Raw genomic sequence first — 17,163 nt, 5'->3', positions numbered from 1 at the left:
TTTTCTCTTTCAGACTTACTTCGCCCTGTATGACATACTCTAGGTCTGTCCACCTCATTACATACAGCTCCATTTCATTCCTTTTTATGGCTGAGTAATATTCCATTGTATATATGTGCCACATCTTCTTATCCATTCATCTGTTGATGGGCATTTAGGTTGCTTCCATGTCCTGGCTATTGTAAACAGTGCTGCAGTGAACATTGTGGTACATGTTTCTTTTTGGATTATGGTTTTCTCTGGGTATATGCCCAGCAGTGGGATTGCTGGATTATATGGCAGTTCCATTTTTAGTTTTTTATGGAACCTCCATACTGTTTTCCATAGTGGCTGTACCAACTTACATCCCCACCAGCAGTGCAGGAGAGTTCCCTTTTCTCCACACCCTCTCCAGCATTTATTGTTTCTAGATGTTTTGATGATGGCCATCTGCATGGTGTGAGGTGATACCTCATAGTGGCTGTGACTTGCATTTCTCTAATGATTAGTGATGCTGAGCATCTTTTCGTGTGTTTGTCGGCCATCGGCATGTCTTCTTTGGAGAAAAGTCTACTTAGAACTCTGTGCTTATTAAGCTTATTTCTATTTCAGTGTGCTTCTGATTCCATGAGGGCCTGAGGGCTTCTCCTCGCAGGAAAAAGTAAACAGACGTATCTGTTGTTCTTCAATCCAGAGAGAAGGTCATACCTGTTCCAGAGAATGAATAAGCGACCTCAAGTTTGATCTTCAGGTAAGTACAGGACCATGATATGAAGCTTGTCGAGTGACTTCTCTGCTTCAGAAATACATTTTTTAACAAGGAGTGACTCTTTTGTAAACTATCCATATAACACGGTAGGATTTTTTTCCCCTTTCCTCTGTTAACTTTGATGATATTTTCTTCATTCCTTTCAAAGTGTTCTTATTTTTATTATGTTTAACCATCTGGCCAACTGCTTTAGCAAGTAATTAAAACCTTACAGGGGTTTAACATTTTCATTAGATGATACCTGTTTTGATGAATGAGGATGGAGAAGGATTTAATCACCTTCTTGCTAGAAAGGAGTATCATTTCCCTTCCTCCCTTTGCCTACTTATACCATAAGACTTTTTTTAAATTAAAAAAAAAAAAAAAGGCTTTTTTCACGGAGGTCATAAGGTTGTTTTAACTTGTAGAAACTGAGTTTGGATGGAAGCTTTCTGAACAATAACGCTGAAGGGCATGTATGGCCTTTGTACCTAATTTCCCTTAGAGGGATTGACTCAGCACCAGCACTGAGGAACTCAAGCAACGAAGTATAGAAATTATGGCAAACGGAGAGGATGAGGAGGTTAGTGGCTCCTATGAGGAGGTCCTCAGATCAGTTCCTGACTCCTCAGATGGGTGGTTGGGGCCCTGAGTTGCACAGCGGCAGGCGTGAGTAGCCAAGGAACAGCGGGAGTCCTACAGCCCCTTCCTGTCCCAGAGAGAAAGCTTCAGGGCTGCAGAGCTGGTGGATAAACTCAGGGGAGCAGGGAAGGCGGTTCCAGGACGGCAGCTGTGCAGCAGACCCAGAGAGTCACCAGTCCGCGCTGAGGCAGGAGGTGGGGAGGCTTGGTGAGGAGGGTCTGAGACAAAGGGGACACGGAATTGATGGCCCGAGAGAGTGGGGCGGTGAGACAAGAGGGCAAGGATTAGAAAAAAGACAGGCCACTAGAGATGCCTGTAAAAACAAAAAGCAGTATGAAAAGACATGGCTCAGATTAAATGACTACTCGGCCTTTAAGAAGAAATGAAAAGGATTCACCCCAAAGAAAAAGCAGCTAGAAGATACTGGGGATCTGGTGAATAAGACAGCCCTAATAGCAAGGCAACAAAAAACTTCAGGGTCAAAAAGGAGAGGCAAGGCATGAAGTAAACAGTAGCATTATTTTTGTTTGACAAAAGGAGAATCCATTTGAACTTATTAGGAACAATCTCCTTTGAACAAATCAGGAATCATGACACTGGAACCCGAAGAAAGGGATGTAGTCATAGCCCACTATTGGGTTCTGAATAAAGCATAATGCCAACACTATTTCCTTGCTTTAAACTTTATAAAACAACCCACAGACAAAGCAAGGAAGACCTGACTGCAAAGAGAACAGATGTATTTAATGCCTCTGAACGATACATTTAAAAATGGATAAGATGGTAGTTTGTATATTATGTGTATCTTACCACATTACAAACAATTTGAAAAAAAAAGGGAACAGAAATGTATACGTTATCAACCTCGACTGTTTGAAAGTTAAAGAAGAGACGACAGTTTGAAGGTAGAAGGGAGAAGGAATAAGTAAGGGTAGGGATGCTAACCTCCTCACCTTTAAAAATGTTTCAAAGAGAAAAAGAAATGGAGGTTTAAGTGTATTATTTACTGTTACAAAGGTAAACAATAAAGGAGTAAAAACTAGTAATATTCTGCTACGGAGCAGAAGGGGGAAGGGAAGTTCAAAGGGAGCTAAGTTAGGTTAGAAGAGATAGGTTAAGAGAATAAATCAAATAACAGCACATTGTTCAGCATTCTGGACAAAAATTGTTCCAATGTGATTGCTCTTCGGGAGCAGTTAGGTTGGAGCGGATCAGTTCTTTTCATTGAAATATTTTTTTCTTACTATTTGATATCTATGTGTGTATATTAACTTGATAATTTAAAAAGTTTTTGATTAAAAGACTAAAGATGCATAATGCAATAAAATCCCTTTACAGTCATTTTACAGATGAGAAAATGCTGGGTTAGGAGAGAGACCATTTAAAGGACTGGGGAGGGCGGGGGACCCTGGAGACAGTCCCCCCGCCAGGAGGGGCTGTGCTCTAAGGACCCAGAGGAGACGAATGTCATATTCCTCAACCTGAAAAGAGGGAAACACAACACTTACCTCACTGCAGGGTAGTGAAGGTTGAATGAGAACATGTATAACAGTGGTCAGGGTGTGTCAGTGGCTGCAGCACAGGTTGAATAGCCCCAAACAGGTTACCCTCACGTATAGATATTTGTAAGGGCAAAAGCAAAGCAAGACCTTGTAACCAATTCAACACGTCTTTGTTTCAGGGCTGGCCCAGTGGCCCTGACCAGGTTATTTAACCTCCCCAAGCTGCACTCTACTCATCTACAAAGTGGGTGCACTGCTTTTCACTAGCCCTGGGTCTGAGAACGGTTCATGGGCTCTTCCTCTGGGTACCTGCCGCCTGATCACATCCCTCTCCCCCCTCCCTATAATTCTATGTAAAGCTTGTTGTTTATAAGCCGACAGTTGTTCACAGGGGAAATGAAATACAAATTGGGTTGAACAGATTATTTCATGGAACTAAGAAGGTTGTACTGGCTTTTGTACCTTTCCAGGTAAATAAATAGATAAGAGACCTGAGGGAAACTCATGATGTCAGATATACTGCTAGTCTTTGCAGACAAGAAAATACTAACCAGATGCAAACTAACTCGGCTTAGAGCAGACCTGTGCCCCTAGGTCATAGGAAATTAGTAGACTGTCTACAGCACCATCTTGACATTAATAACAAAAAAAATACTTGTAAAGGTTTTTTTTGTCAGTAATAAATATCTCTAGCTATTCCATAGTCTCTTTAAGAAATCAAAAATTTTAATTATGATTTCTGAAAAAAGTACATGGTTTAAACTAGCAAAATCTTTCAAAGATGAGTTCTTACTGACTGGATCATCTACACTGACTCAGGATTTTTAAAAAGCAAACAAACCAAACAATAGGTTATTTAACCTCAATTTAACTAAAATAAAGTGCTCAACTTTCAAGGAAACATGGTATGTCCACCTGTTGCCATGACAATGCCTTGCTCAGCACCACTTCTCATGATGGAACTGCCAAGCACAGTCAATCTCTGTGTGTGTGTGTTTTATACATTACACATAGGGAGCTAAACCTTGTGAGGACAGATGGACAAGATGACAAGGCACCCTGATGAGCACCTTGGTCCTGGAACAGAAAGAAGAAAGCTTATATCCATTTGAGGGCATTAAATCCTTCTCATACATCCTGGACATCCTACCTCACTTCCAAACATGGAACTCAAGTAAATGAAGCAACAGGAAAGTGAAAAAGAGTTAAATCAATTGGATTATGTGTTACTGAATAAACAGTTTTCCTCAGACTATTTCATTATTTTACTTTCTTGCCTTTAAATGATTGTTTGAAGTGGAATCCAGACTCTGGTCAAGAGTAGAGCTCTTGCTCTCAACTTTGCATCATGCGACATGTAAAAATAGGGCACAAGATAAGAAATGAGATCGGCAGCAATTTCAATGAAAAAATTCACATAAAGTTTCCCTTCAGCTTTTTCTGCACCGCATTTCTGTTTAACTGAACGTCTGCCATGCACTGTTATGAAATGCATTTGTGGCATCATATCCCATACTGATCAAGGTCTTTTCACCAGAATCTCCGTGAGCCTCCAGAAACACAAGAAACATCTTAATCACCACCAGGGGAATGCAATCAGCCAAGTTCCAGAATGCAAGGAATTCTACAGCCTCACTAATCAAAGTGTAGTTCAGGGTCCAGCCACATCGGCATCACCTGGGCACCTGTTAAGCCTGTGGACTCTCAGGCCCCACCCCCATCTGCTGCACCAAGACCTTTAATAAAGTCTCCAAGTGACGCACATGCACAGGGATGTTTAAGAATCTCTGCTCTATAGGACAGACAAGACAAGATAGAACAAAACAGAAAAGCAGAAACACAGAGGGAGACACAGATGGAATGGGAGCCTAGAGATTCAGAGACTTTTCAACCGAATGCAACGGGTACATCCTGATCTTGACTTAAAAAATAATCATGGGGGCTTCCTAGGTGGCGCAATGGTTAAGAATCCGCCTGCCAATGCAGAGGTCACGGGTTCGATCCCAGCTCCAGGAAGATCCCACATGCCGTGGAGCAACTAAGCCCATGTGCCAAAAAAAAAAAAAAAAAAATCATGGGACTTCCCTGGTGGTCCCGTGGTTAGGACTCCACACTTCCACTGCAGGGGCCACAGGTTCAATCTCTGGTCGGGGAACTGAGATCCTGCATGCTGTGCAGTGAGGCCAAAAAAAAAAAATTATGAGAAATATTGAAGTGGATTCTAACATTTAAATCTATTTCTATGTTTGAGTTAATGACTAGAATGAAAAATGTCAAAGTTTTTTTATTAGGAAAACAAAATTTAATTTGTACAGAGCAGCACTGCTCATCATTCTGTAGGTATATATTGAGGCGATGTGAAAGCTAAGCCAAAGCTAACTGACTGGAGAATATTATTGGATAATTTTAAATGTCCCTGTATAGAACCCCTACACAAAGAATAAGGCCAAACTTTTCTTTGAAATGGAAATTAACTGGTCTAAGAAAACCTATTTGCGGCACTGCTTGGTCTTAGTGAACGAATCGGGGGGGATGGTAGGTTTCTCCAAGGAAGTGGGATGGAGGGGAAAGTGACTTTGGGCAAACACTGCCTTCTCCCTAAGTGTAGTGGACTCGTCTGCAATGAGGTGAGTAAGAGCAGCCGCTGTGCCCAGCTGGCAGAGTCACCAGCTTCAAATGCAAAAATGGGTGTGAAGGTGACCTGTACGTCATAAAGCACTAGTCAAACATTTCATGCATTTTCCCCCTTTTCTTTTTAAACCACAGAGGCAAAAATGGTCTAAATGCATGGCCTGAGGAATCAGATGGGATATGTCTGTCCATCTGCCAGCACCTCCCCCTGCGGATCTGGAACAGTGAGTAAGCATCTCCTAGGCCCTATTTCCTTGCTGTAAAGTGAAATGATACTCATCACGGTAGACTGTGTTATTGTCAATACACCTGCTTTCCCTCCCTCACTGGGCCCCTTCCTGCGTGGCCCCTGCAGGAGGATTAAAGGTCTGCGCATTCATGGTTCTCGCTAAGTGACTTCTCTGGTCCAAGGGACATAGTGAAAGTGGCAAGTGCTACCTCGAAACAGGAGCTTCAAGAGCCATGGGGGTGATTCTGCCACCAGTGTCTTTCCTCTGCCATGAGCGGTAGTGACCCAAACAGCAGCTGCTCCTTCCGGTGTCCTAGGGTGAGGAGCATACAGCCTGGGGCAGCGTCCAGTGTGCAGGCGAGGGAGAAAGCAAGCACTGTAGCCAGGGGTTTCCGTTGGCACCACACCGTCTAGCGGAAGCTAAGATACCTCTCCTCTGTGCAGACTGCAGTGCCGCTTAAATGTGATTATGTATAGAGAGTACCTGAAAAAAATAACAGCTGCTATGGTCAATAAATATTTGTTCCCTTCTCTCCACTAGCATTCATGAAGCTGATACTGTTGCTGACAGCAGCTGCCCCAGCGGCCCCCATGTGCACATCAAATATCCAGAATTATAAGAGCTCAGGCACTTGTTTTAGGGACCTAACATTGACCAAGGCCTACCACATGCTCGAAGTGTACTGACTTCTGTTATTGCAGCCTAACAGTTCTAAGAGATTGGTTTTGTATCCTCTGTTTTACAAGGGATGTAATTTGGAAAAGTGGATGGCATATTGATACATCTGGCAAGAGAAAAACAAAAACAGCCTTCAGTAGTTCTGGGATAAAATCTAAGTAAGAGGAACAAGAACTAACCAGCTTTTAATGAATCACGTGATAGGGTGAATTAAATAATTCGTAATTAATATGAGTGCTGTGCCCAGATACTAATGTCTTTCATTAAACTGCAGGAGTGAAGCCAAGAATGAGAACAGGTCACAAGGAAGCAGGTGTGAACATGGATTTGCTGTGTGGTTCACACACACACATGCGCACACACACACACACAGATACATACGTGGCTCTGTGCATTTGCATCAATATGTAAGATCTTGTATAATAAACCTGAGGCTAAGATAACTGAACAACGTAAGCAAGTTGTATACGCTTTTAGTACAGCAAAGTACAACTGGACAAGGGAACTGAGAAGTAAAGCTACCCCGCGTCCCCCGGTGCTGCACACTTCTTCACAGACACGAAGCTTCAATTATCCATGTGGGGAATGGCCTTTTGGATTAAACTCACGATTCACTATAAGGAAGAGGGAAGGACACAGACCAGGAATTGTGACCATACCCAGGCCTGTGCTGAGATATGACAGCTCATGTCAGATTAGAAAGGTCACACGACTTACTCTAAGTCACACAGCTAATAATTATTAGAGCCAGAACGCAGGTCAGTAATGCGCAGCGTGTGTGGTCCGTCCACGGAACACCTGGAAGTCCAGGTTTCTGGAGGCAAGTACAGTCAAACGTTCATCTTGAAAACATGTTCTAATTCTGCTTAAACAACATATTCTAGATAAGCTTTTTCCTCTTCTAAAATGTTAAAATGCCCCAAAGATTTAGGCTATACAATAAAGTGCTACAGAAAAACAAAACTGATTTTAAGAAATCAAATGGCCATAGTAGTATATACTGCTTGTTCTCAGAGCTTCCTAAGCAAGACTGTAGGACTAAAAAAAAAAACCAAACTACAAAAAAAAGTTATTCTACAGGAAAAATAATTCACATACAATATTTCACTGTAATTCCCTTTCTGCTGGCCTTTCTTAGAAATCACTGTACATATAATTAAGATGGGTCCATTTGAAAATGCATACGACCACTAAACTATTTTAACAAGGCAGATAATACATCTGACATGCTCGTAGATTCAGAATTTGGTCAACCTCGGTTGTACTTTCAAAAGGTTACTTTGGAATAAAATATAGCCATTTCTCATGTCTCATTTGCATTGTTCCTGAAATCTCCTTTAGGCTTACAACCCATTTCTATGCCTAGACTTTGCTTTGGAAGCTTATACCAACTACTGGCTTGTCAGTTCCAGCCTCTCTGACTATGCAATACTTAAAACCCCGAATCCAATTTATCTGAATCATCCAAAGTTACAAGGTCAAATACATAAACAATTAGGATTGTTGAATGTGTATCCAGATTTTCTTAAAAGTTACTTTGGATTAACATACAATTGTAAAGATTAGTAATTTTTAGCTTATGCAGTGAGAGAATCTGCCTTTTTGCTATGTTGCATGAATTTGTTCAAGATTCTTATGCCACCATTCTTGGAATAATTCTTGAAGAAATTTTAAGCATTAACATTAAGCATTTAATTCCTGAAATAATTTTGTCTCTCTCATCTTATTAATCTTCAATGTCTGCGTCATTAGTGTTATTTGAAATGTTTTAAAGCAATCTAAACTATAGAAGAATCTTGGAAAGCTTGCCTCTTGGTGGGTGTGTGAATGAGGTGACCCACAGTAGTGTCAGTGACCTCCTTCGTCTTCGGGAAAATTCTATTACCCGCTCACCTGTTAACTCCTGGTGCTCACACTGAGATAACCAGCCGGCAGTAAAACCTCCAGCTGTTGTTTCCTGCCAGTTTAGACAAAATGCTGGGCCATGAAAACAGCAAGGCGGGATACCCAGCAAACCACATGGACTCTTTCACACTATCCTACTGGACCAGTGTTTAAGAAAAGTATATGGCAACACAAATGGACAATTTCTGAAATGGAAATAAGATGTCTAGAGTTGGATTTGACCTGATGTGCAATACAGGCAGGAAAAGCTAGAAAAAGTTTTGATTATTTTTATTGTTACCTTTAGGTTGCCACATAGTTACTACTTGAAAAGTTACTTTTCTGATCAAAGTTGTCATTTGTCCTTTTCTAGCAACATCCATCAGAATCCCAGGGTGGGGACAACTTACGAAGAGAGGATACGCTGGAGGTACCCCTAAGAAACTGGTGCAAGCCGTCTTCATCTTCACTGGAGCTGACTATACTGTTCCTCATTTCCAGCATGGACAGCTGTGTGCAAAGGCTGAGCTGGTGATCCAACTTTTTGACCATCTATAAGGCAAAGTTTTAAGATTTCTGAGCGCCATAGGACTTAGATCATATATTTCCTGTAAGTAGCATTTACTTTTCCTTGAAATAGAAGACTATCCGGTACATAGTCAGTGCCCACTAAATGGTAGCTATAGTTTTTATTATAAGCTATTACTACAAACACATTATAAAAAACATAATATACTCGATAGCCTATTTATTAACCTGAAAAATAATAAGCACCAACCTAATTTGATAACAGGCTTCATGAAGATGACTTGAAGAGTACACACACCCTTACTCAGTCCCTGGGGAACAGTACTTATCACGGAAACAGTGTTTTGCAAGTTCTCTTCTGTGATCATTTTAATTTCCTTCTAAGCAAATGTGGGGAAGTGCAGATCAAATTGCAAATTGTTGAAGATCTACACAACTCTGAAATTTCTAACTGAATGGCCGCAGGCTTCCATCCCATACCTCTCTTGTCAATTAGGGGCTTTCTGGGAGAGGACCTGACCGGGAGGATGTGCAAGACTGGAGACTCAGGGTGAAAATGCCAACCTCCTGCTTGCTGGGGCTGATCAGCATGTGTCAGCCTGCAACCTCCCCCCCCGCCCTGCCTTCCATGGCCTATACCACCGCCTAGTCCTCCCACTCACTCACCATCTTCCTTAGCTTGCTTGAAAGACTCTTTATGAAGAGGAGAGCACCTCATCACCACAAATGGAGGTCCCTGACATTCACAGACACCTCACCAGGTCATGGCAAATATAATAATTGCATACTATTTCCTCACTCTTGAGAAATGATTCCCTGAAGTCTCTAAATTACAAGCATCCCCCATTTCACTTAACATGTGACTAATTGATGAAGATTCAGAAAAAAATATGTTACATAAAAGGAGGTATACCTCACCATACAACTGTATTTAACAAAATAAACAGACTTAGAAAAACACTTACTTTATCATTTAAGGTGGGATCATTCAATGAGTAGAGCTTATTTGTAATGTCTTTTCCTATAAGATACCTAAATATTTCATACAGGAAAGGCTCTGATTCTAGAAAGTAAGTTAATCTTTCCCTTGACCAGCATAAAAATCTGCAGTTATCATCCGCAACAATGGTGACCTGCCGGGGAAACAAACAGAGAAAAAGATGTATATGAATTATGACATCAGTAGCTTGGGGGAAGAGAAGAGTAGAATATTTTAGCGGATATTATTATAGCAATGCTTTATCATATTTGTTAAAATAAGATCCATACACACAAGCTTCTATAACTAAGTATAACCTTATGTTTAAAACCAAGCAATCTGTAGCCTAAATGAAAGCAAAGTCTCCAAGTTTTGTTGTTCTGTTTTGTGAGGTCTGGCGATACACGATTGGCCACCATGTCAATAGCACTGCTACAGAGTGTACTAGACTGATGTCCCAGTTGGACATACGATTCACGGCAAAATATTTCTTTACACCCAGACAATTATACTAGAGAATGAGAAAACCAACTCATGTGAATTGGTTTTTAGGGCCCAGACTGTCACTGATGAATATGGCGAGTAAGGGTTCTTCTGTCATAGGTATTTCTTGAGTGTGACCTACCAAGGGTAGCCCACTGGGGACACACACAGAGACTCCCCCAATTATCTCAGAACTGGGAGACCATACCCTTTCCTTAAGTACTGTTACACAGGAAAGTGGGAAAGCATTGTCATTGCACTACGCAGAGCTCAAGTATTTCTTAAATGAATCCTCTCTCCAGAGCGAGGAGCCACGCCCTCACTCCAAGCGCAGTGTCAGGACGTCCTTCCTCCCACACGGTCTTTCCATTAGCTTCATGTGGCACTCCTATCACTGATCTCAGGTTCATCCATGGTCCACTATCTCTCCTGAGCTCCCTGAGGGCAGGGACTGTGCATCTTCATACTGAATGCCCGGCTCCCAACACAGAGTGGTGCTCAGTGCAGATTTATTGATGAAGGAATAAACGAACACAAATACTACCGAAGGCAAAAACCGTTTTTACATCTTCAACATTAAACCCAATGCCTGTCCAAGTGTGAGATTAATAAAGGTTTTTAAAATTGACATGAAGTCATATCTGGGCTCAAAACAAATATTTCCAAAGGAGCTCTTTCCCCTCAGTTAGTCAAAAAATGAAATGTGTTTCCGATGACAAGGGGGTATTTATGTTTACTATGAGAGAAAACAGAAAACCCAGTTTCTCTCTTTATGTCAGTGGCTAAAAACTGATCTTTAGTAAATTAGAGGGTTTGGCTACAAAAGGTGGTCAATGTTCCTAGAAAAATAAAACTGTACTTATTTATTATATTAAATACTATTAAAGATATTATATTAGATAATATTAAATAATAAATCCCCCAAACCAAACAGATTGGGATTTAAGAAATGCATCAGCAGACTCTATAAAACACTAAATTTCATCTATTCTCTTAACAAACATTGTTAAGCTCGTACTTTATGCTAGACATGGTTCAAGGCACTGAGGTTACCATGGTGAACAAGAAAGACAAGATCCTTGCCCTGTGATGCTTACATTCTAGTAGAGGAAGCTGATAAATAAATAAATATTGCCACAACCTCAGGTGGCAATACGTGTTTTGACAAATAAAGAACGGGGAAAATGGTAGAGAACGACCAGGAAATGACAGAGACACACATCATGCCACTCCCTTTAAGTATGTATTGAACTTTTAAACATTTAAGGTGCTTTTACATCTATCATGTAGGCAGGTCCTTAAAATGGCCTTTGAGGTAAGACAGATAACATTCTTCCTCATTTTCCAGACGCGAAACGAGAAGCACAAACACGTGTTAGCGAATGTGGAGCGAGCGTGTCTGACTTCCAGCCCAGACAGATCTTCCCACCAGGCCAGACCCTGCTCAACGTGTCCTACATTCATCAAGACAGTCACAGAGAAAGCCGTTTGGTGAACTGACCACAAGGCTGACTCATCATCGAGAATCCCGCAAAGAACAGCTGAATACAACGTCGTGCAGCCTACACTCTAGTGGAGGAAATGGATAATAAGTAAAGACATACGACCAAGGGGGAGAAAGATTTATAGAAAGAGAAGTATAAGGTCAAGAGACATATAAGCCAATCCTGAGGAGTTCCCAGAAATAGTAGGAAATGGGTATGTAAACAAAAGCCAACTGAATAATATTCCAGAGGAGTAACTGGAGAAAGTGAGCACCAGGTACTCACAGGGGCCCAGCCCGTCACCCAAGTGTTGAAGAAAGGGTTAGGAGAGGTGAGGCCCCTTCATTTTGCAAAGACGTCATCCATGCCTTTGGAAGATACAGCTCATGCACAGTGGCGGAGAAGTTAAAAGAGGAGTTGGAAATCATCCAGTAAAAGAGGTCATAGCACTTAGGTGATGTATATGCATTTAACTTTTCTTCAACCATTTTAATAACCTCAAGTTCCCCTGAGGCAATAATACTTTTAAAATGATACTATAATTTACTTAGCAACCATTTTCCATTTTTTTAAAATTATTTTTTAAAAAACTGAAGTATAGTTGATTTACAGTGTTTCAGGTATACAGCAAGGGGATTCATTTATACCTATATACATCTCCTTTTTCATATTCTTTTTCATTACAGGTTATTACAAGATATTGAATACAATTCCTTGTGCTATACAGTAGGTCCTTGTTTATTTTACATATAGTAGGTAACCATTTATTTTACTGAAGTATAGTTGATTTACAACATTGTGTTAATTTCTGCTGTACAGCAAAGTGATTCAGTCATGTATATTATTTTTAATATTCTTTTCCATTTATCATAGAATATTGAATAGAGTTCTCTGTGCTACACAGTAGGGCCTTGCTGTTTACTTATTCTATATATAACAGCTTACATCTGCTAACCCCAACCTCCCAATCCCCTGGCAACCACAAGTCTGTTCTCTACGTCTGTGAGTCTACTTCTGTTTCATAGATAGGTTCACTTGTGTCATATTTTAGATTCCACATATTAGTGATATCATATGGTATTTGTCTTTCTGTTTCTGACTTATTTCATTTACTATGATAATCTATAGCTGCATCCATGTCGCTGCAAATGGTATTTTGTTCTTTTTTATGACCGAATAGTATTTCATTGTATATATGTACCACATCTTCTTTATCCATTCATCTGTCAATGGACATTTAGGTTGTTTCCATGTCCTGGCTATTGTGAATAGTGCTGCAATGAACACTGGGGTGCATGTGTCTTTCTGAATTATAGTTTTGTCTGGATATATGCCCAGGAGTGGGACTGCTGGATCATATGGTAATTCTATTTTTAGTTTTCTGAGGAACCTCCATACTGTTTTCCATGGTGGCTGCACCAACTTACATTCCCGCCAACAGTTAGGAGGGTTGCCTTCTCACCATACCCTCTCCAGCATCTGTGTGTAGAATTCTTAATGATGGCCATTCTGCCCGGTGTGGGGTGATATCTCATTGTAGTTTTGATCTGCATTCCTCTGATAATTAGCGATGTTCAGCATCATGAAAATGTGCCTGTTGGCCATCTGCATGTCTTCTTTGGAGAAATGTCTGTTTAGGTCTTCTGCCCACTTTTTGATTGGATTTTGTTGTTGTTGTTGAGCTGTATAAACCGTTTGTATATTTTGGAAATTAAGCCCTTGTCGGTCACATTGTTTGCAAATATTTTCTCCCATTCTGTAGGCTGTCTTTTCATTTTGTTTATGGTTTCCTTTGCTGTGCAAAAGCTTGTAAGTTTGATTATGTCCTGTTTGTTTATATATTTGTTTATTTCTATTGCCTTGGGAGACTGACCTAAGAAAACATTGGTACAATTTATGTCAGAGAATGCTTTGCCTATGATCTCTTCTAGGAGTTTTGTGGTATCATGTCTTATGTTTAAGTCTTTAAGCCATTTTGAGTTTATGTTTGTGTATGGCAAGAGGGTGTGTTCTAACTTCATTGATTTACATGCGACTAGGCAACTATTTCTCATTGATGGTTGAAAACTACTTTAAACCTGTTTAAATTATTATTCAAGTTAAATGTAGTAACAGTATTCAAATAATAAACTATACCTACAATATATTTGAGTCTTACAAGTCCCCAAGAGCAGGCATTTAGTTGGAAGCAGATAGTTAAAGCATATTGACTGAAGTCATTTCACTGGCTAGCTAATGCTTCATCTCTGTCAAAGAGACAGTTTTACTTAATGATTTCCTGTCACAACAGTCAAGTGAGACATGTCTTTAATGAGGATTTTTATGATGCAATCTAGGAATTTTCAAAGCTTCCATGAAATGCATGTGCTTCTTAGGTTGTGAGGGTACCTCAGCAGTGCCATGGTTGAGTGCTTGTGAAGAATTTCACAGAAGAAATAAAAGCAAACACGGTAATGGAAGACAAAAGAATTTCTCTCAGGTAGAGAATTAGACTAAGTGTTCGTGTGTAAGGGGGTTTGCTGTGATCACCTCAAGGCGCTGGGTTAGTCCCAAACCAATGCTACGCCCTCACATAATGAAAAGACTTTCTCAGGAACAAGAGCTTCGGAGGCAATTGCTGAATGTGCTAAAATGGAAAACGGCAGTCTGACACTGTGACTGGCTGACTGCTCTGAGGGGAGAATTTATTACTTTCTTTGTGTATTGCACAATGTTTTACACTCTAGGAACATGAAAATGTCCTGGCAGTGGTCTATTCAGCTAATTCTTACTGAGTTCTGCACTAAACCACAGCAGAGTCAAGACTGGAAGATTTAATTGCTTGGCAACTTAACCCAAACTTAACACTAAGATAAGGTTTTATTTAAAAGCCAGTTAAAACTCAGTGTTCTTTTATTTTACCAGAGCTTGGTATCTGCCTCCAAGACATTCTTCTTCCCTTAAAGTCAATAAAGGTTCGACTTTCAAGCTTCACAGCACAGGATGTGCTATTGACGATGGGAAGGCAACAGTGGGAGAGAGAATCCAAAAGAAAACTGGAAATGGCAAAGCTCGCTGGACATGAAACAACTGTACAGAGAAGGAACCAAACACAGAAAACTACTTCTGCCTTTTGTGATAATGATACTCAAGATTCTCCCAAGAGTTTTAAGCAGCAGCTTGGGTCTGTAAGTACCAACGCAGCACCTAGGGAACAGCTGGAAGTTCAGAGTCATTGTGACAGCTCTGTCACTCAGCCTGTCATTACAATTACTGCACATGCTGTTCCTGAACAACATTTGCTGTGTGATCCCAAGGGACAGTCACTGAGTCCACTGGCTTCCTTTCTTCCTTTCACCCTACTGTAGAGTTCACTAGCACCCCTACCAAAGAATGCACTTAAAGAAATAAAAATGCAAAGGAAGCAGCTCCTTGCCAGAACACTTGGGACTGTTCAGAGTTAGAGAAAAATGAGATCAGCAGGTAAAAAGGCACGTGGGTGGAGCAGTCTGGCTACTGAAGATCTCCAGTGTCCTCTCCCATCGGCACAGATAGTGAAAAGTTGGTCCTGGGAGCGCATGACATTTTTCATCTAGGAACTCACTTCAGGAAGAGGCAATATACTCCTACACAGATGCGCAACAGCTATTTTTACTCTTGAGTACCTGCCAATAGGAACATTTGGTAAACAATCAAAACAGAATCTCTCCCGAGGGCTGACTCTGATGCAAGTCTGCTCCAGCTGTACAGGACACAGGCTCAATGATGCCAGAGTAGTTTTTTATCTACTGACCAATCAGAAAATGCCACACCAGACCCTATGCAGAGAAAAGCTGGCTAGTGTTTGCAAAGGCTGAATAAATATCCTGCACTCAGCTAGGGTACCTCGAGTTTGGTCATGTTTTTAGGAACCTGAGGAACAAATCAATCACGAGGAACATTTCTCAACTACCAAATCCCCTAGTCCCCAAGAAGAAAGAGAACCGTGATGCGTGATAGAAATGCCTTTTTTGTTGTTAATTTAATTATAAATATAACGTAACTTGAAGTCTGGTGGAAAAGACACCCATGTTCTATCCCAGGGGCTGTGTGCTTCTGGAAACAGAGGAGGTTCAGTTCCCACCCTTTCCCCAAATGCCAGTCTCTTCAGGAATATATGAAACTGAGTTATTGTGTAAAATCACTTGCTACTACAAACAAGAAATTGATGCAGCAGATAAATGTTGGGCTTTGGAAGAAGAAATTGTGAGATGGTCAGAGGAAAGAGGGAGAGAGAAAAGAAGTGGCCCTGTACCAGTTTGTAGGTGCTGAAGAATAAATCTCAGTGCAGAGCTGACCCTCGAAAACACAAGGGAGAGTGTACATTAGAGGAGGCACGATATAGCATCTGCGTTCTCCTCCTATATCTTAAGCTCAGCTAGCTTGGGAATAGCATTGCAGCCAGGTAGTAAATTTGTATGAGACCTTCTAGTAAATGCACATAACTTTAACAAGGTGCAGGTTACTCAGGCCAGTTACTCAAGCAGGGTAGGAGCAGGGCAGGCCTGAAACCATTGTAAATAAACTTAAGTAGTGTCTGTAAATGTCCCCTTTTATCTCCATGTGGCAATCCAAATTGTGTGGCATTTCATAATGAGACTCAAAGATAAGATCCTGTCATCAAGAAACACTGATTTTTCCTCCCTCAGGGGATAGCACCCCCTTCTATTCCATTTGCTACTTAAATACATTTACCCTCCTGCTCATAAGAAAACCTGTTCTCAGGATACTTCCTCACTGCTGTTTATCTAGAGCCTGACACTAAAGGAAACTCCCGCCCATTTTCTTGGTTACTTTCCTAACAATAATGAGGGAAATAAAGTAGGAGAACTGGACACTCACGGAAAGAATCAGAACAAAGTGTCACATAATGGAGCATTTTTTTTAAGATACAAAAAGAATCAGGCTAAGTAGTCACGTTCAAATTATTGTAACTATGAAGACCTTCATTCTTTGCCCTTAAACATATTCATTAAATTTAAAAGAGTTTAAAAAAAAAAGTGGTTACAATGTTTTTTTCATAAGGATTAACAAAGTAGGTTCTCTAGGGCAAAGTTAGTTTTCTGTTTTTCCCCAATGAAAGCAACCAATTGCATGTTTTAAGAACATTGATTATAACTGACATTTTCCTTTTTTCTCAAAATGAAAGCATTAGATGTTCTCTATGGAAAAATTATAAAAATTCAAATAAGCAAAAAGGAAGAAAAAAAAAAAAAGCAATCAAACTCACAACCCAGAAATAACAGTGTTAACACAATGGCTAAATCAAGATATATCTGTCTAAACCTCTTCTTGTGCACATATACACACTACTTTAAGTTTTACAAAAATGGGGTCATACTATATATTCCATATGGTAATCTCTTTTTTCAATAAA

The 17,163-nt window shown here is 40.4% G+C and overlaps 1 protein-coding gene across 2 annotated transcripts in view; it reads right to left on the bottom strand.

The window, feature by feature from the left end:
* The window catches only part of BVES (blood vessel epicardial substance), a 39,298-nt gene that overhangs the window by 10,799 nt on the left and 11,336 nt on the right, over positions 1 to 17,163 (bottom strand). For both annotated transcript variants that reach the window (XM_057740225.1, XM_057740226.1), the window contains exons 6-7: positions 9,788 to 9,955; positions 8,705 to 8,846 (exon numbers count right to left, since the gene is read on the bottom strand). In XM_057740225.1, the coding sequence (XP_057596208.1) occupies positions 8,705 to 8,846; positions 9,788 to 9,955 (310 nt within the window). The remainder of the gene's footprint in view (positions 1 to 8,704; positions 8,847 to 9,787; positions 9,956 to 17,163) is intronic.

This window comes from Hippopotamus amphibius, chromosome 6 (genome assembly GCF_030028045.1).
Source record: "Hippopotamus amphibius kiboko isolate mHipAmp2 chromosome 6, mHipAmp2.hap2, whole genome shotgun sequence".
NCBI classification, from domain to species: Eukaryota; Metazoa; Chordata; class Mammalia; order Artiodactyla; family Hippopotamidae; genus Hippopotamus; species Hippopotamus amphibius.
This window is presented reverse-complemented; position numbering and strand designations above follow the sequence as displayed.